Source organism: Papio anubis, chromosome 13, assembly GCF_008728515.1.
Source record: "Papio anubis isolate 15944 chromosome 13, Panubis1.0, whole genome shotgun sequence".
In the NCBI taxonomy this organism is placed as follows: Eukaryota; Metazoa; Chordata; class Mammalia; order Primates; family Cercopithecidae; genus Papio; species Papio anubis.
This window is the reverse complement of record NC_044988.1, coordinates 94,184,184-94,206,313: the sequence shown is the minus strand read 5'-3', so window position 1 is coordinate 94,206,313 and position 22,130 is coordinate 94,184,184. Positions and strand designations below refer to the sequence as shown.

General features: G+C 52.1%; 1 protein-coding gene across 1 annotated transcript in view; it reads right to left on the bottom strand.

Moving 5' to 3' along the window:
* Positions 1–226: 226 nt before the first annotated feature.
* OLFML2A (olfactomedin like 2A) overlaps positions 227–22,130 on the bottom strand; it is a 36,345-nt gene continuing 14,441 nt past the window's right edge. The window contains exons 3-8 of the mRNA XM_003911245.4: positions 18,784–18,891; positions 14,421–14,627; positions 11,933–12,182; positions 9,223–9,459; positions 5,252–5,437; positions 227–3,379 (exon numbers count right to left, since the gene is read on the bottom strand). Of these exons, the coding sequence (XP_003911294.1) occupies positions 2,775–3,379; positions 5,252–5,437; positions 9,223–9,459; positions 11,933–12,182; positions 14,421–14,627; positions 18,784–18,891 (1,593 nt within the window). The 3' untranslated portion in view covers positions 227–2,774. The remainder of the gene's footprint in view (positions 3,380–5,251; positions 5,438–9,222; positions 9,460–11,932; positions 12,183–14,420; positions 14,628–18,783; positions 18,892–22,130) is intronic.

The window sequence follows — 22,130 nt, the reverse complement described above, 5'->3', positions numbered from 1 at the left end:
ATCACCTGAGGTCAGGAGTTCGAGACCATCCTGGCCAACATGGTGAAACCCTGTCTCTACTAAAAATGCGAACAATTAGCTGGGCGTGGTGGCAGGCCCCTGTAATCCCAGCTTTTCGGGAGGCTGAGGCAGGAGAATCACTGGAACCTGGGAGGCGGAGATTGCAGTGAGCTGAGATTACGCTGTTGCATTCCAGCCTGGGCAACAAGAGTGAAACTGTCTTAAAAAAAAAAAAAAAAAAAAAAAGAAAAGAAGAGAAAAAAAGACAGAAAAGAAAAGAAAAAAAACTGCCCATACCCACCACATAACCCACTTACAAGGGTCTGAAAACAGAAGAGGCCTAGTGAATGTTTGGAGGCTGTGGCCGGCATTCCCCCAGAATGCAATGCTGCTTGCCCTTTAACTTTTAAAAATTAGCCTATTCTTACTTTCCTTTTTTTCAGATTAATGAAGAAAGGGGGGCCTTCTCCTTCTTCTCACATCGTTGGGCTATGATGTCACGAAAGACACAGTCTTGTAAAACCCACACCCAGGGCCAAGGGAGATGCCGGGGCCTCGCAGCCCCCTGGTGAGTCTGTAAGAGGAGCCTGCAGTGGTTGGTTGGCCGGGGGTGGGGGCTGGATATGACCACGATGAGTCAGGCCTGGCTGGGCTGGGTGTCATCATCCCCCTGTATTCCAGGGGTGAGTTAGAGCTTAAACAAAACATCACCTGACAATGCCCGAAAGAAGTGTATTCTGCACAAAAAGCATTTCCTGGCCAGGCACAGTGGCTCACACCTGTAATCCCAGCACTTTGGGAGGCCAAGGCGGGTGGATCACCTAAGGTCAGGAGTTCGAGACCAGCCTGGCTAACATGGTGAAACCCCCATCTCTACTAAAAATACAAAAATTAGCTAGACGTGGTGGTGGGCGCCCGTAGTCCCAGCTACTACGGGGGCTGAGACAGGAGAATCACTTGAACCCAGGAGGCGGAGGTTGCAGTGAGCCAAGATTGCGCCACTGCACTCCAGCCTGGGTGACAAGAGCAAAACTCCATCTCAAAAAAAAAAGCATTTCTTTACACTCTTACACTCTTGGCTGTGCAGCTGACTTTCCTAACATGGCAACTGGTATTCAAACTTACAGACCTCCCGGGAGCTGGCATCGGGACAGAATGAAGGCAGCAAGGGCTAGGGGGCGGGTGGGGATGAGTAGTAATGTCCTTCACAGGTGCTGGGGTGCCTTCCGAGGGAGGGCAGCCTCCATGACAGAACCCTTCTGGAAGATGGTCTGTGCCCAGCTCCCAGTGTGACACTCAGCTGCTCGCTCAACTTTTCTGAGCCTCTTTCTCTTTCATGAAACAGGGAGTTGGGCTAGAAAGTTTCTTTCCAGCTCTAAAAATACTGTCTAAATAAAGTAGAAGAGGGGCGGGCTTGAAGGCCTTGTCCTTTAGGCGGTGTGGGTCTGAGGCTCTGGGGAGCCATCAGTGGCCCTGGGCAAGGTGGCCCCCCCACCGTGCATGCTCAACCCAAGTCCTGGGGTTGGACTCTGAAGCCAGGAAAAGTCCAGTCTGCAGACCCTCAGTTCTTCCCTCCCCGTTCCCACCCTCTGGTTCTCTCCTGCAAACAGAAGAAGGCCTGAGGCCTCCGCTGGACCAACTACTCACACCGTGTCTTCTGTAGCCCCCAGGCTGCTGGGCCAGGTCAGGGCTGGCAAGGAAGAGGGAAACTGTGTCATCCTGGCACCACACCAGCCTTGGGCCTAGGGTCTTATTCATGGCAGACCCGGAGGTATCCCTGAGTGTGTAAAGGTTATGGGTTTGAAAGCCTAGAGAAAAAGGACAAGGCGGACTCCAGGCCCAAAGGCTCTGGGATGAACCAGGGAGGGGACCCAAGGCCTGACTATGTGAGCAACGCCAGTGCTTCTGGGTGGAGAGGGAGCCTCAGCTCAGCTCCCCACCCTGGCAGAGCTGCCTGCCGCCTTCTCAGCTGCTGCTGCAGAAACAAATGACGGCACTGATGAAGAATAAGAGAAAATAAAAATGAGCACAGAGCAGAAAGGGGCCTTGGAACAGAGGACGGGATTTTCTCTCGGGGTGCGGTTTCTGCTGAGCAGCTAGGTGACGGTAGAGGTTTGGAATGTGGCCGGACAGCGGGTGGGGTGGGCTGGGCTCGGGGGCTGGCCAAAGACAAGAGGCAAGGACATTGGCTAAGGGACCCAAAGCCCAGGGCCACCAACAGCTCAGCCAGAACAGAGCCCCAGGATGGCAGGCAGAGCCAGGGTCTCCACCCGACACCAGCACACTGGCCCTAAAGGCCTCTGGTGCTGAGTGGTCCTGGGAAGGGACAGAGAGTTGAGAGAACAAGGGAGACCAGGGGAGATGGGGGAGGGCAGGGAGAGGAAGGTGTGGCGAAGTGTCCTCATCTGTAAAATGGGGCTGTTGTGAGAGCACAGCCTGCCTGATCACAACTGAGGCATGAGGCAAGGGACGGTGCCTCTCTGAGCCTCTGTCTCCTCATCTGTTAAATGGGTTCATGATCTCTACCTCCAAGGGAGGTGCTGGGAGAATCAGATGGGTAAGTGTGTGGGAAGTGCTTGGCACGGGGCTCTGCAAGTGGAAGCAAGTATTACCCACTGGGTGCTGAGGAAGCTCAATCCTGGTGACCACCTCGTGCCCAGTCCCAGCCCTGGGCTGGCCCCCAATAAATATTTGCAGACTGGGTCAGTTGCAGGAGCTGCTGTGGAGAGCCCCTCCCGCACAGCTGCCCCTCTCCCGGGAGCACAGGTCTCCACTCAGACCACAAAGTGGAGGGTGTAGGTGAGCTGGTGGCCATTGTCCCAGGCGTACAGCACCCGTTCCTTGGGGTTGTAGTCGATCTGGGTGGTGTAGGCGTGCTCGTTGAGGAAGGGCAGCTGGGGGTGTGCGTCGGTGCCCGTGTGCGTGTCGAAAGCATAGGCGACCTGGCCTTCCTGCTGGTTGTATGTGTCCACGGCATACAGGATGCCACACACCAGGAAGCAGTTCCCATAGGAGTTCCGCCGCAGCCGTGTCTTCCACGTGGTCTCCCGGTGCACCGAGAGATCGCCAGGGTCCAAGCGGCTCAGGACGATCACCTCGGGCTGGGCCTCATCGCGGTCGTCCACGGCGGGGTAGATGACCCACAGGCCACTTTCATCCACGGCAAAGTCGATGTCCGAGTGGCCGCGCCACTTCCAGGGTGTGGTGTCCTCGTATACCACGTCGGGCAGCAGCGCCCAGGAGGCCACGAAGCGCTGACGCAGGTCATACTTGATGATGTTCTTGGTGAAGGCGCGGTTGTAGTAGAAGGCGCCCTGGTACACCACATGGCCCGTGCCAATCCAGTTGTAGGGCAGCTTGTACATGTTACTCCAGCGGCCTGCAGGCGGAGGGCGACGGTCACCCCAGACCTCCCGAACAACCCCAGCCCACCCACATCCCCTGAGACCACCAAGGGCTCTCAGTGGCCCAGTAAGCAACTGATGCCAAGCATATGCCATGTGCCTGGAGCTGGGATGACATCTTACTATGGCACGAGCGTCTCCCGAAGGAGGTCTATTGTCATCCCATCTGCTTAAGAAGAAACAGGTTCAGAGGATCAAGGTCACCCAGCTCTGGAATGGCACAGCTAGGATTTAGACACAGGGTGACATTAGCCCCATTCTTTGTCTCCAAGCCTTCGTCCCTGCTGTTCCTCTGTTAGGACTGCCGTTCCCCAGGCTGTCTGCTTGAGGAATGCCTGCCCATCTTTCAGAGCCCCAGGCCAATGTCACCTCCTCCAGGAAGCCTTCACTGACCTCCCTACCCTGAGTGAGGGGCCTCTCCTCCAGCCTCCCATAACCCCTTGTCTTTTTTCCCCCCAGGACACATCTGTAGCAGCCAGACATAAGCCTTCATCTTGATTCTTATCACTGGCTTCTTCTACCAGCCTGTGAGCTGCTTGAGCAGAAAGCCAGCCAATTTTGAGCTAGCAGAGGAAGGATTTTAGTTGTTCTAGGCCTTTATTTTTCATTTTTTAGTTGTTCCAGGCCTTTATTTTTAATTTTTTTTTTTTTTTTTTTTTTTTGAGAGAGTCTCTCTCTGTCACCCAGGCTGGAGTGCAGTGGTGCGATCTCGGCTCACTGCAACCTCTGCCTCCTAGGTTCAAACGATTCTCCTGCCTTAGCCTCCCAAGTAGCTGGGATTACAGGCACCCGCCACCACACCCAGCTTTTTTTTTTTTATGTTGTAGTAGAGACGGGGTTTCACCATGTTGGCCAGGCTGGTTTTGAACTCCTGACCTCAAGTGATCCACCTGCCTCGGGCTCCCAAAGTGCTAGGATCACGGGTGTGAGCTACTATGCCCGGCCTTTAGTTGTGACTGCATAGCTCTCGGGGTTAAGTCCAAACTCCTTCATCTGGCTCACCAGGCCTGCCCCAGCTTACTCAGTCACCATCCCTCCCCACCCCAGGCCATCACGTTTCCTGTCATTGCCAGGCCTCTGCATGTGCTGAGCCTTCTGCCTGGAACACCCTTCCCTCTTCCTTCCATGTGGCTTACTCCTACTCTTCTTCCAGGGCCCAGCTCAGCATCACCTTCACGGGAAAGTCTTCCCTGATCTTTAGGCTGGGTTCCCATAGCCCCTTCGGCGCTCCCTCTAATGCTGTACTGAAATTGTCTCTTTAAGCCTTTGCCTCCCCCACCAGAGTGTGCATTTCTGAAGGGCAGGCTAGATCTAAATGACCCCTTCCCCACATCATGCCCCAGATCTGATAACCAGAATTCTGCCCTTCCCTGTGCCGTCAGCTCCGTCCTGACCCCTGCCCAGACCTGCAGCTCCTCTAAGGCCAGAGGCCCTGCTCACCTATAAAACAGGTGATAACCCCGCCTCCTGGAGGTATGTAGCAACCATGAGCTGATACACGGGGTGGGGCGAGATCAGCACAGGGCAAGCACTCAACAAATGGAAACTCAGTATTGGCCCCTTGACGGTAAGTCACGCTTGCAAAAGCAGGACCGTGTCCCTCTTGTTTGCTGCTGCATTCTGGTTCCTGGCAGGGTGCTAGCACACAGGGGTGCCATGGGGTCTGTCTGGGCCTCCAGCAGCCCAGTGCCCTCAGCCCAGACCCCCCTCCTTGGGGTGGCTAACAATCTGGAGCTCAACCAGGCTATACCATAGAAACCCACAAGGCAAGGAAAGCCAAGTCTCCATGAGGACCCCTCCCCAGGCTGTCCATACCCGGCCCCCTCTCCACCTCTGGGGTCCCTGACCTTGCTTGAAGTTTTCCAGGTTGCGGAACTCCACCAGGCTGTTTCCATAGTAATAGTTGGTGACATAGATCCTGTCGTCTCGGGCCGCAGGGTCTTTCATCCAGGCTCCCTCATGGCGCCCATAGCTGTGGTGCCTCACGGGGGGGTCCACAGCCCGGAGGGTGCCCTCACAGCTCGCCTCTCTGCCTGTGGGAGGAGGGCAGGCAGCATTGGTACACAGATTCCCAAAGCCCCCAGCCAGAGCAACAGGCTGGCAATGTTATCTGGGTCTAACTTAAATCTCTCCTGATATTTTGTTTACGGCCTTCTTTCCCCTTTCCTCATCATCAAAGCAATGCCTGATCATTACCAAAAACATAAAACATTCAGAAAAGGAGAATGGAGGCCAGGTGCAGTCGCTCACGCCTGTAATCCTAGCACTTTGGGAGGCCAAGGCAGGTGGATCACCTGAGGTCAGGAGTTCAAGACCAGCCTGGGCAACATGGTGAAACCCATCTCTACTAAAAATACAAAAATTAGCTGGGTGTGGTAGGCGGGGCCTGTAACCCCAGCTACTCAGGAGGCTGAGACAGGAGAATCGATTGAACCCAGGAGGCGGAGATTGCAGTGAGTGGAGATCACGCCACTGCACTCCGGCCTGGGTGACAAGAGTGAAACTCCATCTCAAAAAAAAAAAAAAGAGAATGGAGAAAATAAAAATCTTCAAAGTTATATTATATGGAGAAAATAAAAATCTTCAAAGTTATATTATTCATCATATGTGGAACCTAAAATAGTCAAACTCGGCCAGGCACAGTGACTCACACCTGTAATCTCAGCAATTTGGGAGGCTGAGGTGGGAGGATCACTTGAGCTCAAGACTTGAAGACCAGCCTGAGCAACATAGCAAGACCTTGTCTCTACAAAAAAAAAATTTTTTTTTAAATTAGGTGAGCATGGTGGTGTGTATCTGTAGTCCCAGCTACTGGGGAGGCTGAGGTGGGAGGATTGCTTGAGCCTGGGATGTTGAGGCTGCAGTGAGCTGTGATCACACCACTGCACTCCAGCCTAGGCAACAGAGCAAGACACTGCCTCAAAAAAAAAAAAAAAAATTAAAATTGGCCAGGCACAGTGGCTCACGCCTGTAATTCCAGCACTTTGAGAGGCTGAGGTGTGTGGATCACAAGGTCAGGAGTTTGAGACAAACCTGGCCAATATGGTGAAACCCCGTCTCTACTAAAAATGAAAAAATTAGCTGGGTGTGGTGGTGGGCACCTGTAATCCCAGCTACTCGGGAGGCTGAGGCAGGAGAATCACTTGAACCTGAGAGGTGGAGGTTGCAGTGAGCCAAGATCACGCGATTGCACTCCAGCCTGGGCAACAGAGTGAGATTTCATCTCAAAAATAAATAAATAAATAAAAATAAACATTAAAAATTAAAAAAAATAAAAAGTCAAACTCATAAAAGCAGAGAGTAGAATAGTGGTTACTAATGGATGGGGGGATTGAGGAGATGTTGCTTAAAGCATTCAAAGTTTCATTTAGACAACAGGAATAAGTTCAACATATTGTATACTTGAATATTGCTAAGAGAGCAGATTTTAAGTGTTCTTGCCACAAAAAAAAGATAAGTAATGTGAAGTAATATATATACTAATTAGCTTGATTTAGCCATTTCACAGTGTGTACACATATCAAAGCATTATGTTGTACATTATAAATACATACATTTAAAAAATTGTTCTTTCTGCAGTATGCCAAACAAATGAATACATACAATTTTTGTCAATAAAAAAATTAACTTTTTTTCTTTTTTGGTTTTTCTTTTTTATTTTACTTTTTTAAAAATAAAATTTACACTTATAAAATAAAATAAAACTAAAAACTGGCCGGGCGCGGTGGCTCAAGCCTGTAATCCCAGCACTTTGGGAGGCCGAGACGGGCGGATCACGAGGTCAGGAGATCGAGACCATCCTGGCTAACACGGTGAAACCCCGTCTTTACTAAAAATACAAAAAAAAAAAAACTAGCCGGGTGAGGTGGCGGGTGCCTGTAGTCCCAGCTACTCAGGAGGCTGAGGCAGGAGAATGGCGTGATCCCGGGAGGCGGAGCTTGCAGTGAGCTGAGATCTGGCCACTGCACTCCAGCCTGGGCGACAGAATGAGACTCCGTCTCAAAAAACAAAACAAAAACAAAAACAAAACAAAACAAAACTAAAAACTGCCATTATCCAAAGAAAATTTTTTTTCTGTTCTTTTATTCTCTTTTTAAAAATTTTATTTCACAGATCACTTGAGGTCAGGAGTTCAGGACCAGCCTGGTCAATATGGCGAAACACTGTCTCTACTAAAAATAGAAAAATTAGCCAGGCATGGTGGTGTGTGCCTGAAATCCCATCTGCTCGGGAGGCCAAGGCAGGAAAATCTCTTGAACTCAGGAGGCAGAGGTTGCAGTGAGCAGAGATCACGCTACTGCACTCCAGCCTGGACGACAGAGTCAGACTCCGTCTCAAAAAAACCCCCCAAAAAACAAAACAACAACAATAATAATAATATTTTATTTCAATAGTTTTTGGGGAACAGGTGGTTTTTGGTTACATGGGTGAGTTCCTTAATGGTGATCTCTGAGATTTTAATGTATCCGTCACCTGAGCAGTATATACACTGTAGCCAGTATGTAGTCTTTTATCCCTTACCCCCTCCCACCCTTCTCCCATGCAAAGCAAAATTTAAGCATGTGGCATTTCCTTCCTTTTCTTTTTTCTTTGCATGTACAGTCATGCAGACATACTTTAAAAAACTGAGTATACAGTTTTATGTATCCTGTTTTTAGCCTCCGTTAAGCAATTTCTCTCATCATTAAATAGCCTTTTAATGATGTGATTTCAAGGTCTGCCAGGCCGGTGGACAGCTGTGCCCTGAATTTATCTGACCAGTCCTCCCCATGTCAGCCATTCGGGTTATTTCCAGTTTTCTGACATTAGAAATGATGCCATGATGCAACTACTTAAGCTGCAGCTGTTGTTCTCACTGCTGGTGGATCCTTCAGGAAAAATTCCTAGAAGTGGAATGACCTTGGACCAAAGCAGGACAGGGTTTGAAGGACTGTCACCACAGAGAGCCAAGATCCCTTCGGAAGGATGGGATCAATGACTTAATGAGGAAGATTTCCACCATGAGACACAAAGCAAAACTATACATGCTGACATCAAAACAGGGCCAACGATTGGACACAGGAAATAAAGAAATAAAAATAGTTGCTGGATTTAATGATGGCATTCTAGGTGACATTTTAAGAATAATTTGTTGAAAATACTACCTGGGCTGGGTGTGGTGGCTCATACCTGTAATTCCAGCACTTTGGGAGGCTGAGATGGGAGGATCACCTGATGTCAGGAGTTAAGAGGCCAGCCTGGTCAACATAGTGAAACCCTGTCTCTGCTGAAAATACAAAAATTAGCCAGGTGTGGTGGCAGGCATCTGTAATCCCAGCTACTCGGGAGGCTGAGGCAGGAGAATTGTTTGAACCCGGGGGATGGAGGTTGCAATGAGCCAAGATCTCACCATTGCACTGCAGCCTGGGTGACAGAGTGAGAATCTGTCTCAAAAAGAAAAATAAAAGCTCTGCCTCCCGGGCTGGAGTGCAGTGACACAATCTCAGCTCACTGCAACCTCTGCCTCCTGGGTTCAAGCAAGTCTCCTGCCTCAGCCTCCCAAGTAGCTGGGATTACAGGCACCCACCACTACACCTGGCTACTTTTTAAATTTTTAGTAGAGAGGGGTTTTTTCCATGTTGGCCAGGCTGGTCTTGAACTCCTGACCTCAGGTGATTCGTCCGCCTTGGCCTCCCAAAGTGCTGGTATTACAGGAGTGAGCCACCGTGCCCAGCTGTAAAAAGCATTTCTTACCTTGAGGGCTTCACAGAAACAGGCTGTGGGCTGGATTTGGGCACAGGCTACATACAATGTGCTGACCCCTGTGAGGCTCACTCACCTTGGCTGGAGACTTCTGGACCTGAAGGTGGCTCGGTGGGCAGAAGACTGGTGGTGGGGGTTGGGGTGGTCGTAGCGGTGGTGGTGGTGGTGGCAGGGACTGAGGTGGGGGTGCCAGGAGCCAGGTCCACTCCCTCTGAGGACCTGGGCTCAGCCTCATCCTGCTCTGCGGAGTTGGACCTGCCCTCTACCTTGGGCGGCAGTTGCTCCAGCCAGGAAGTGCCCTGGAGGGCGTTGTCTGCAGAGAGAAGACCCCATGCTCACATTCCAGCACCACCTGCTGCCATGTGGGTCTCCCTCAGGTCTGCTGGTCCCCCATCTCAGGGGCCCCAGGGAGTGGAGAGGGGGGCCTCCTCAGGGCCTCCCCACACCTGGAGCGGCCGAAAGGTCTCAAAGTGGGAGGCAGGGAGGACTTCACAGTCACGGCTCTAAACCCAGCCAGGTGGCCTCAGCCAAGTCCCCCTGCCTTCCTGGGCCACCTCTGTGAACTGAGAGTCATGAGCCCACCATGCTGGACTGTGGTGGTGACTACAGAAAAATGTACAGAAACATTTGCACAGATTCCAGCAAATACGAGGTACCAAAAAGGAGATCCCTTTCCTTCCTATGCATCAAGCACTTTGTACCAGTTCTGTCATTTGCTAGATTCAATTCTAAAGAGAAGCTCTTGTTCCCATTTTACAGGCCTTCTCCTTTTACTCTGCTATGGAAAATGCAGCTGCTGCCAGAATCAAATGTGACGGCATGAACGAAAGTGCTTAGAGGGTTGGATCCAGTGGCTGGTGCCTGTAATCCCAGCACTTTGGGAGGCTGAGGCAGGCAGATTGCTTGAGCCCAGGAGTTCAAGACCAGCCTGGCCAACATGGCAAAACCCTGTCTCTACTAAAAAACAGAAAAAATTAGCCAGGTGTGGTGATGGGCGCCTGTAGTCCCAGTTATTAGGGAGGCTGAGAAGGGAAGATCACTTGAGCCCAGGAGGTCAAGGCTTTAGTGAGTCATGATCGTGCCACTACACTCCAACCTGGGTGACAGAGTGAGACCCTGTCTCAAAAGAAAAAAGGAAGGAAGGAAGGAAGGAAGGGAGGGAGGGAGGGAGGGAGAAAGGAAGGAAGGAAGGGAAAGAAGAGTTTAGGGAAACACTTTTGTGACACCAGCTGGGTACGGCTGGCTCACTCCTGTAATCCCAGCACTGTGGGAGGCCGAGGTGGGCAGATCACCTTAGACCAGGAGTTCGAGACCAGCTTCGCCAACATGACGAAACCCAGTCTCTACTAAAAATACAAAAATTAGTCGGGCATGGTGGCACGTGCCTGTAATCCCAGCTACTTGGGAGGCTGAGGCAAGATAATTGCTTAAATCTGGGAGGCGGAGGGTTCAGTGAGCTGAGATTGCACCATTGCACTCCAGTCTAGGTGACAAGAGCGAAATTCCGTCTCAAAAAAAAAAAAAAAAAAAATTGTGACACCAGGGAGACAAAGGAATGCTGCTGTTACTACTATGATGGTCTGGTGCCCAGGGGACCGCCTGGTCAGCTTCGGGAGGGGCTCAGAGACCCCTTGACTTGAGGGCAATAACCTGACTTCTTTTTTTCTCCATTTTGGGCTTCCTCTTTGCACAGGCTCTGCTGTGGGCAGCCTGGGCCCTGGTGGGGATGGGGGTCATCCCCCTGGTTGAGGAGGACCACAGGGAGGCCTGGCCTCAGCAGCCTGCCAGGACAGGGTGCCTGTTCCCACAGGCCTTGCTGGCAGAGTCAGATGCCTGCAGCTGTTCTTAGGCAGTGTCCCAGCCAGGGGTCAGAGGCTCTGTGCCATGTCCAGACCAAGCTGGCAGGGCTTGGGCCAGCAGCTGGGACCAGGGGGAAGAGGCCCCTGAGTCCTGAGAGGCCAGGAAACAAGAAGGCTCTCAAAGGAGCCTGGTCCCTGACTGTTTCACATCCGTGCGCCCCTTGCACATGGGCTGGAAGGAGGGCTTTGCAGGAGGAGGAGGTGGTCAGCAGGACCCAGGAAGGGGAGGAGCAGGTTTGGGACGCCCCTCTGGGACATCAGAAGAGAGCAGCCATCTGGGGAGGGTCTTAGTGGGGGAATCAGGAACCACAACCAGTAGAGATGGATCAGAAATTTGGGGTATCTTGAAACTTGTGTCTCTTGTTTGCCAATTACCTTGTCACCTTTCTCCGTGATCCAGCAGAGAGCTGCAGGAAAAATACAAGAGTCTGCGGGCTCTTCCTTGGGGATATAAGAAGAGGGAGGAGATGGAGAGGAAATGAGAGATGCCCCCAAAGCCTTTGTCACTTCTCAGGAGCCCGGTATTCTCCTGCCCCCCACTGTGGCAGCTGCCTGGTCATAGGTATTTTTTTCTCACTAGACTATGAGATCTGTGGGGACAGGGACTGTGTCTCTACCGTTCCCTGTCACCTGGTCAGAGTGGACCTTCAGCACATCTTCAAATGCACAAAGAAAAGTCCAGCAAAGGTGAAGACAGCTGTAAATACTGGAAAGGCACTGAGTGGCCCTGCAGGTTGGTTTTGCTATTTCATCCCAGTGACCCCCTGAGTGGGGTGCTATCCCCATATGTGGATGAGCAGAGGGTACCCAACAGGTAATCAATGGGTGTAACTGAATCTGGGGTGGTCCGACTGCAGAGAAGATGAGGGGATTCCTAGGAGGCATCCATCCCTGACTCCCCAGGGTTCCCATTCCCCTCCTACTCACCTGCCACCGCCTCGGTCACCTCCTGCTTGCCCGCCTTGTAGTAGGTGAAGCCCCGGATCACAGCCTGCTGCTGGGCCAGGGCACGGGGCTTGGCTGTGGGCTGGAGGAACCTGCCCTTGCTGCTCTCCTTCCTCAGCTTCTCCACCTGCAGCAGCTTCTCCTTGGGAGGTTTTGGGAGGCCTCTGTCTGCAAAGCTCTTCTGCACACTGCCATACTTGCTGATGTCCTTGCCTTTTCCTCCAGCTGTGTCCTGGAAGGGAAGAGAAGTCTCAGACTTGAAGGACAGTAGAAGAAATGTTATGGGGAGTCCTGGGAGCTCAGAACGTGGGGGCTGGAGGTGGCCGTGTTGCCCCAGGCCCTATGTCCCAAGCGCTCATGAAGTCACAGCTTTCCTTTACCCCACCATGGTGGCTACATCCATGACTGGTTTGCCTCACTTTCCTCACCCGGCTCTTTAGTTCCCTTGCAGGCTTGAAGTCCAACCTGATAGGTTAGATTCCTGTCCCACTTCCAACTCCTGTCCACTCCCCCTGGGGGGCAGGCCAGAAGGACCAGCTCCCCGGGAGGCAGCCTCCTCTACCTGCTCACCTTCCCAGCCTTGTCTCTCTTCCTCAGTGGTCTTAGTATGTGGGCAGAGGAGAGGTTCTTCGGTACCTAGGCAAGGTGACCAACTCATCCCAGAGTGCCTGGAACATTCCTAGTTTTAGCACTAAAAGTGCTGCATCCTGGAAAAACCCTCAGTCCCGGGCAAACTGGGACAGGGTTCGTCACCCAACCTCTAGGACATGCCATTTCTAACGTTTTGTGCTTTGTTATTTTCACTTCCTATTTAAATGCCTCTGATGCTGGCTTGGCATAAGAACACAGGGCCTGTGACATCACTCATTGTTAGGCAGAAACTCCAGCAGATACGGCAAGTACAGTAGCCGGGTCCCTTCTGCACCATTGACAAAACACGCTTCATTCTCGCCTGTGGAATTGGCACGGGAATGAGCAGGAAGCCAGCTGGGGGCCAAGGCCCAGGCTTCCTAGCCGCTTTATCGGCATCTAGGCGGTCCCAGTTGCAGACACAAATGGCCCCATTATCACAGTGTCAGCAAAGGAGACCGAGATGTGGAGAGGAAGCGAGGAAGAGGGTGGGCTTGGCAGTCACGCAGACCTAGCTGCCAGTCCCAGCTCCGCCACCGCCTCTCCATGTGACCTCTCTCTGTGCCTCATCTGCCAAATGGGCAGTGTCACCCCTCCTCCCAGGTGACGATGGGATTCACTGACAATGTCTGTGAGAAAGTCAAGTTTTTTTTTTTTTTTTTTTTGAGACGGAGTCTCGCTCTGTCGCCCGGGCTGGAGTGCAGTGGCACCATCTCGGCTCACTGCAAGCTCCGCCTCCCGGGTTCACGCCATTCTCCTGCCTCAGCCTCCCGAGTAGCTGGGACTACAGGCACTCGCCGCCACCTCGCCCGGCTAGTTTTTTGTATTTTTAGTAGAGACGGGGTTTCGCCGTGTTAGCCAGGATAGTCTTGATCTCCTGACCTCGTGATCCGCCCGTCTCGGCCTCCCAAAGTGCTGGGATTACAGGCTTGAGCCACCGCGCCCGGCCGAAAGTCAAGTTTTAAAGTAGGAATTTCACAAATGTCAGCTCCCTTCTTCAGTCACTCACCGAAACACAAGGCCAGTGTGAATAATGGTGTGGCTTGTGTCTTGCTCAAGGGTGACTGGCCAGAGGAGCCCGAAAGGGGTTGAATCCAGTCTGTGCTCCATTCGCCAAGCCACATACCCAGCAAAGGCTGGAGCCTCTGTGCAACTGGCTCACCCAAAAGTAGTTGTTCTTTCTAATCGATCTGCTCAGAGGGAGAACCAGCTTTGCAGTTCATCTGCCTACAGAGAGGATGTTTATCACATTTGCACGCAGGTTATCTGTCACGGGTGACTCTGTCTAGTGACAGAACCAGTGCCTCTGCTCACTGTGTGCTCTGAGCTTGGAGGTGGAGTGCCTGGGTGCACTGGAGTTCTCTACCCCAGGGTGGGTTAGATGAATGGGTATCAGTCTGCAGGGGTCCCTGAGGCATTGCCCATCTCCCTCTGAGCAGGCTCAACCCAGCCAAGGGCCCAGCCACAGCAGGGGAGGCTAGAAGTGGTTTTGCTGCAGCCAACCTGGTCTCTGAGGGCTAGGCAGGGGGCACCGCCTCCACAAGCTTGTCCCCACTAGTTTCAAACTTGGGAATGAGAAGGTTGCCAAACACCTGGCTTAGGGACCAGCCCCCTTGGCAGGATCCCCAGGCCTATCCCCATTCCCTGTGCTGACTGTGTTTGCTGTACAGCAGGGACCCCCTGCACCTCACCCTGCCAGGGACTCTCTAGCTGTGCCAGCCCTCAACCCCATCTTACAACCCCAAACCCCCACCGAGCTGGCCCTCAGGGCCAACGTCCTGGCACACTGAGCTCCCAAGCTCAGCCAGCTCCCGCCCTGTGATCAGAGCTGGGGCCTCACCTGGGCCTTGCTACCAGTGCCCGTGGCAGGGGTGGCGGGGGCGGCGGCGGCATCCTTCTGCAGCAGCTGGAGGCCCAGGCGGGACAGCTCCTTCTTGATGCCCAGCATGATGGCGGAGTGATTCTCATAGTGCCTCAACTGTTCGCTGAGGTGGCGCATGCTCTCCTTCACCACCTCGTTCTCCCGGCTCAGGTTGGCCTTGATGCTCTGTGGAGGGGGCAGGATTGGAGGTCTTTCCTGGGCCAGCTTCCTCTGAACCCCCAGCCTGGAGGGACACCCCAGCTTCGGTCATTAGGCTTTGCTGTCCAGTCCCCTGAATGGGCTGAGGGCGGACCCAGCAAGCATGAGCAGGAAAAATAGGCCCCAAGAGACCCTATATTTATGAACTTTTTGAATTTAAAAAGTGAAGGAATAAAAAAATACGTGCGCATGGTACTAAATTTACAAGATATAAATGGCTATAAAAATGTCACCCTCCCACCTTTATTTCTCAGTGCCGACAGTTATTATAGGTTCCTTGTGTATCCTTCTAAAGAGAGTCTGTATATTCAGAGGAACACATGTATACATACACACATATTTTTACCACTTTGCTTTTTTACTGAACAGCCTATTTTGGGAACTGATGCATATCTGCATATATTGTGTTCTGTTCCTTCTCATGGCCACACAGTATGCCATTGCTTGAGAGGCCACAATTTATTTACCCAGTCCCTCATTTTTTCTTTTTCTTTTCTTTTCTTCTCTTTTCTTCTCCTTCCTTCCTTCCTTCCTTCTTTTTTTTTTTTTTTTGTAGCTGGGACTACAGGCACCCACCACATGCCCAGCTATTTTTTTTTATTTTTAATAGAGACAAGGTTTCATCATGTTGGCCAGGCTGGTCTTGAACTCCTGGCCTGAAGCGATCTGCCTGCCTTGGCCTCCTAAAGCGCTGGGATTACAGGTGTGAGCCACTGCACCTGGCCACCCAGTCCCTTATTGATGGTTTTTTTTTTTTTTTTTTTTGAGACGGAGTCTCACTCTGTTGCCCAGGCTGGAGGGCAGTGGTGCCATCTCGGCTCACTGCAACAACCTCTTACTCCCGGGCTCAAGTGATTCTCCTGCCTAGCCTGCTGGGTAGCTGGGACTGCAGGTGCATGCCTCCATGCCTGGCTAATTTTTGTATTTTTAGTAGAGACGGGGTTTTGCCATGTTGGGCAGGCTGGTCTTGAACTCCTGACCTCAAGTGATCCACTCACCACAGCCTTGCAAAGTGCTGGGATTACAGGCGTGAGCCACCACCTCTGCCCATTATGGATGGTTACTCAAGTTGCTTCCAATCTTTTGCTACTTTAAATTTACTTTAAAACTGTATACATAATACATAAATACCCTCTGCTTGTAAAATCTTCAAACAATGTAGATGGAGTGAAACCCTTTGGGGTTTTGCTGAGGGTGAATCTCTGCCCCCTCCAAGTCTCCAACTTCTCTCCTGGGCCGTACCGGCTCCTCTCCCTGCACTGAGCCCTGTCTTTACTCCCAGACCTGTTCTCCTTCCCTGCCTCATCTCCCCTTGCTGGGACTCTGGCTCCCTGCCCACTTTTAACAGCTCCCACACCAGCTCCTGGATCTACTCCTGGTTCTGAATCCTGCCAGGAGCAGACAGACTGCTTAGAACCGCAATGCTCCTCGCTCTGTAAACCTCCCGCTATCTAGGGATCTCCTTTGCCGGGCTGTCGCCCAAGCTGGCCTTGTTCACTGGAGAGGACTTGGAAACCTGGGGGACCTGGCAGGTATCAGTCCCAGTTCCCCAAAGCTCTAGTAGACCTGGGATTCTTTCGTCTGAGTCTACTTTTCAGCTAAAGCAGGAGACACGAAGTCAGAGGCAGAAAACACCAGTTTGCTGAGAAGCCGCGGAGCAATAGAATTATGGGTCCACAATTTCATTTGTAGAAATTGTTACAGAGGAAAAGATAACCTAAAAGTGACTGATGTCCAGTCAGCCCTGGGTGACTCAGGTTCAGGGACCAAGAGGCAACAGGCAGGAGTCAGATACCCTTGGGTTCAAATCTTTGCTTTCTACTTCCTGGCTGGGTAACTTTGGGCTAATAACTATTTCTCCGAGCCTCAGTTTCCCTGCCTGTGAAATGGGCTATTATGTCATCATAATAACAACTAAGTGGCAGGGTCACTGTGAGGACCAGAAAGGCTATGGAATACGAAAGTGCATTTTAAACTAGATTCCAGGGGCCAGGTGCAGTGACTCATGCCTGTAATCCCAGCACCTTGGGAGGCCAAGGCAGGAGGAAGGCTTGAACCCAGGAATTTAAGACCAGCATGAGCAACATGGTAAAACCCCATCTCTACAAAAAACACAAAAAATGAGCTGGGTGTGGTGGTGTGTACCTACAGTCCCAGGTACTTGGGAGGCTGTGGTGGGAGGATCAGTTGATCCTGGGGCGTTGAGGCTGGCCTACAGAGCGAGACCCTGTCTCCAAAACAACAACAACAACAACAACAACAACAACGACAACAACCTGGATCCCAGGGATGATAGAAGTCAAAGCGTATGACAGATTTTCTCAACCTCATCACTATTGACGTTTGCCAGATAGCTGTTTGCTTTTGGGGACTATCCTGTGTATTGCAGGGTATTTAGCCGAATCTCTGGCCTCTAACCAGTAGAAGCTCAGTAGCACTCATCCTGTCCCCCACTTAAGTTGTAACAACCAAAAATGTCTCCAGCTATTGCCAGTTTTCCCCTTGGGGTAAAATCACCCCTAGTTGAGAACTACTGGTGTCAGGGAAGAGAGCAGAGGGAAGCTGAGACCCCAAGTTGCTGCTGACCCCCTGGGAGTTTCTTCCCTTTGGCAGAGGGAGCCGGCTGTTCTCTCCCCACCTCCTCCCAGGGTGAACAAAAGCTTTTTGCTCTTAATTTTTCCATAAGGTTATCACTTAGTAAACCATGGTTAACAGAAGCAAAGCACAGATAATGCAAAACAGAAGATCATTAAAAAGTCATTTTTCTGTGGCTGTGGAAACCATCTCTGGTTTGTTCCAGGCCTAGCAGATATACCCTCCTGATCGTCTGGCTCAGAGTTACATGAAGTGGGTTAACATTTCCTGAGGTTACAAGAGGAAAGATCAAAGGAGAATAACTTCAGAGCCAGCAACGGGAGGGCCTGGAATGTACTAGCTGCACAGGAAATCCCGGGACACAGAAGAAATTCACCAAGTGTCAGCTGTCTCCCCTGCTGCCAGGGGCTTGGCCAGCAGTAGGTACATACCAAACACTTTTTGAATACTTAAAGCCACTGTGATCCCAACTGTGGGGTGAGGAAGGGGTTAATCTCCCACCCTGGGGCACAGGATGCCCAGGTGCCCCCTCCCTCTGTAAAGGAAGCTGGGAAAGGAAGCCCCCACGCCCGCTCCTGGCAGCTGTATGTCCCCAGACTCCCAGTGGCCCAGCAGAGGCCGGATGCAGGAAACAGGCGGAGGTGACGCTGTGCCAGCAGAGATACAAACCTCGAACCTGCAGCTCAGACGCCCATGCTCGCCCAACTCTGTCCTTGTCCCCAGGGGCAGTCCTGGTCCTCTGCCCAGTCCTATAGCACTTTCACCCTGACCAGGACAGGACACGTAGCACCTCTGCCTCCATAGCAGCTGGGCACTAGCCCAGTGGGCTCGGTCAGTCCTGCCATGTTTTACCAACCCAGGGGGCACTCCGACAAGGTATCTTATTTTTTATTTTGAGACTGTCTTGCTCTGTCGTCCAGGCTGTGGCACGATCTCGGTTCACTGCAACCTCCGCCTCCCAGGTTTGAGTGATTCTCCTGCCTCAGCCTACTGAGTAGCTGGGATTACAGGCATGCATCACCATGCCTAATTTTTGTATTTTTAGTAGAGATGGGGTTTCATCATATTGGCCAAGCTGGTCTCAAACTTCTGGCCTCAAGTGATCCGCCTGCCTCCGCCTCCCAAAGTGCTGGGATTACAGGTGTGAGGCACTGCGCCAGGACACTGAGCCACCATGCCCAGCCACCAAGGAATCTCGTGTGAATGGTATACCCAGAGTTGTGGGTCCTGATCTTGGTACACTGCGGGCAACTGCAAGCTCCAGCTCCCTCTGAACCCGTTTGATACAACCAGCAGGTGCCTCGGTTTCTCCACTCAGACTTCAGCTTCCCGCAGGCCCTTGAGCCAGTTAGACCTCTTCCCCAGAGGCTGGACCCTGTGGCCAGCATTTCCCTCCCCCAACTCCTGGCTGGAGTGTGGCTTCCCATGGTCACCAGGGTGAAGCCTGGATTGCCCGGGCCCCTTCGGACAGTGCCCTCGGCCCCCAGCATCACACCAGCCCGGCCTCTGGCAGCAGCCCCGCCCTTACCTCTTCCAGTGTGTTCATCTGGGAGGCCACCTTGTGGACGTAGGCGTGCACCTTCATCAGGTCCATGCTGTACAGCGTGCCCTCCAGGAGATCCACCATGGACTGTAGCTGCCCAGGGAAGGGGGATGGTTAGGCAAAGAGTGCAGCACGTGGCCAGCCAGGCACAGAGGGTAAAAGGAGCCCTGCTGCAATGAAGAACTCCAGAACCTGGGCCAGGCGCTGTGGCTCACGCCTGTAATTCAAGCACTTTGGGAGGCCAAGGCGGGTGGATCATCTGAGGTCAGAAGTTCAAGACCAGTCTGGCCAACATGGTGAAACACCATCTCTACTAAAAACACAAAAATTAGCCAGGCATGGTGGTGTGCACCTGTAGTCCCAGCTACTTGGGAGGCTGAGGCAGGAGAATCGCTTGAACCCGGGAGATGGGGGTTGCAGTGAGCTGAGATCACGCCACTGCACTCCAGCCTGGGCGACAGAGTGAGGCTCTCTTCCAAAATAATTAATAATAATAATAATAATGATTAAAATAAAAGAGAACTCCAGAACCCCATAGCCTCAGAGTGACTGGCATGGGCCCTGGGCACTCACCAGCCCCAGCCTGCTAATAATCACAAGAAAAGCCACAGGTTCCATCTTCTGAGCCCTTACCACGTGCCAGGTACTGTGCTAAGGGCTTTAAGGAGTTATACCAATTAATCATTGTAACAACCTTAGGAGGTGTATAGTGGGCACTGCAGGAGTTTGTCTGGATCTTCTGAGATCCCTCTTACTAGTTTTTGTGCCCGTCCCTGGCTTCCATGTGCCTGCATCTGTGACTCTTTTTAGAGTTGCTTTGTCCCCAAAGTGCCAGAGAGTACACATCCTCTTGCAGCTGCCTTGAGGCAATGACCTACTGACATGGACATCTATAATCCCAACTCACTAGCCCCAGTGGGGACGAACTGAGCGGTTGTACCCACTCCAGAGTTCCTCTGGGGATGTGACTGAGGCTGGCACTTTTCCCAAGACCACACCCTCACTTGGATGCCCTCCTCTCCCCACCTTGCTTCTCTCACTTCATTTCCAGTTTCTCTGGGGAGTATTTTCTTTTTTTGTTTATTTGTTCTTCAGAGACTCTGTCACCCAGGAAAGAGTGCAGCGGCACGATCATAGCTCACGGCAGCCTCGAACTGCTGAGCTCAAGCAATCCTCCCACCTCAGCCTCTGGAGTAGCTAGGAGTACAGGTGTGCACCATCCTGCCTAGCTAAGTTTTTTATGTTTTGTAGAGATGGGATCTTACTATGTTATTCCAGCTGGTCTTGAACAATGATCTTCCCACCTTGGCCTCAAGTGATCCTCCTGCCTCAGCCTCCCAAAGCACTGGGATTATAGGGATGAGCCATCACATCCAGCCCAGGAGTATTTTCAAAATAAATCACTTGCACATGAATCTCTGGCTTCAGAGCCTGCCTCTGGTGGCCCGAACTAACACCACGTATGGACAACTTTCACCCTCATTTTACAGATGGAGAAGCTGCAGTTTAGAGGGGGGAAGTGACTTGCCCAAGGCCACCCAGCTGTTCAAAGGTGGAACCAGGAGTAGAACCCAAATTCATATAAATCCACGTCTCTTTCCCAACATTCGGCTGGGGAGATATCATGAATCACCGTCTCTTTCCTATCATGCTTTATGGCTCCTGTCTCATGCTCAGACAGGGAAATGGCAGCCGAGAGAGAGAGGGCCTTGCACAACAGGTCAGCAGCAGGACCTGAAGCAGCCACTGGGTATCCCTTGCCCAGCCCAGGGCTCTGCCCTACAGCTGCCCCTCCCCCTCTCCTCTCTGTCACGCCTCATCAGGATGTAACACTCCCTCCAGATGGCCAAAATGCCAGAGTGTCAGGGAGACGTTGGCACAAGGGGCTGGTTGGGAAACTAGCCTTCCCTGGCTTCTTGGGAAGGGCAGTTCCTCGGGCCCACCCTCACGCGCAGCCCCACCCTGAGCCCTCCGGCATTTCCCAGGGCCTGCACAGGCCAGTGCTCCAGTCTGGTCCTGGCTGGCTGTTTCCAAAACAGTTTTACTCCCACCTTCCCAGGGGGTACTCAAACTGTTTTAAGCCAGGGAGCTTTTCTTTGAGCAGAAGCTGATCTCTAAAACAGAGACGGGGGTGGGAGTCTCTGCTGGAAGCAAAGATAGGCTCAGTGGCTTCTCTGCTCTCCCACAACCTGGCTTTGGCCCCGAGGGTCTGCATGGGACCCCTGGGGCTCTATGGAACACAGATTGAGAACCATGCCCATAGACGCTTCTGTGTCTCAGTTTTCTGTGTTAAGAAATGGGGCAATAGGGCCGTGGTAAGGAGCAGTTGTGTCTGGACAGAGCTCAGCATTGCGTGGACACAGAGAGGCCTTCATGAAGCCCAGCAGCACTGATTGCTCCTCCCAGGGGCTACATGGGAAGCTCCCGGCTTCACTCTGCTGCCTTCGCGGCCACCAACACTGGCTTTGGCGAGGGTCGGTCCCTTGCAAGATGACTCTCTGTGGCTCCCCACTGACCACATGTGGCTTCTCATCTCCTGAGTCTGGCATCTGACCCCTCCATGATCTGCCCCTGCCACCCTCCTCCAGGCCAGCACATTCTTACTCAGCCAGGCACTGAGGACAGTGATAAGCAAAACCAACATGGGGCACCCTGGTCCCTCACAGGCTGCCAAGGACACAGTGACACACAGATGCCCAGATCAGGGGACAAAGGTAGTGACACACAGGCATCCAGATCAGGGGACACAGGTAGTGACACACAGGTGCCTGAATCAGGGGCACAGGTAGTGACACACATGTGCCTAGATCGGGGACACAAGCAGTGACACACAGGTGCCAGAATCAGGGGCACAGGTAGTGACACACAGGTGACCAGATCATTAATGATGGGTGCTGATCTTTTCTGGGTGCAGGTGTGGATCAGGAAAGCCTGCCAGGGGGAAGTTTTGTTTGGGCCGAGCTCTGTAGGAGGAGCACTAATTAAGCAAAGTTGCCCAGGAAAGGACATGCCAAGTAAAGGGAGCAGCCTGTGCTATGACCTGGAGGAGAGGAGAAAGATGGTGCTTCCAGCCATGCCACTCAATGTGCGATCTGCTGAGCAGCACAGGTTCAAACTGCTTACTACCAGCCTGTGGTACAATCATTATAGAAAATGGGAGTAGGTTTTTTCAGGAACTTTTGTAGCACTTGACAGAGCAATTTTATCTCTGTGGACTCTCACACTAAAACACTAGATTTATCCTGTGTATGTCTGCCTTTGTTTCATTTCATTTTTCTTTCTTTTTTTTTTTTTTTTGAGATGGAGTCTCGCTCTGTCGCCCAGGCTGGAGT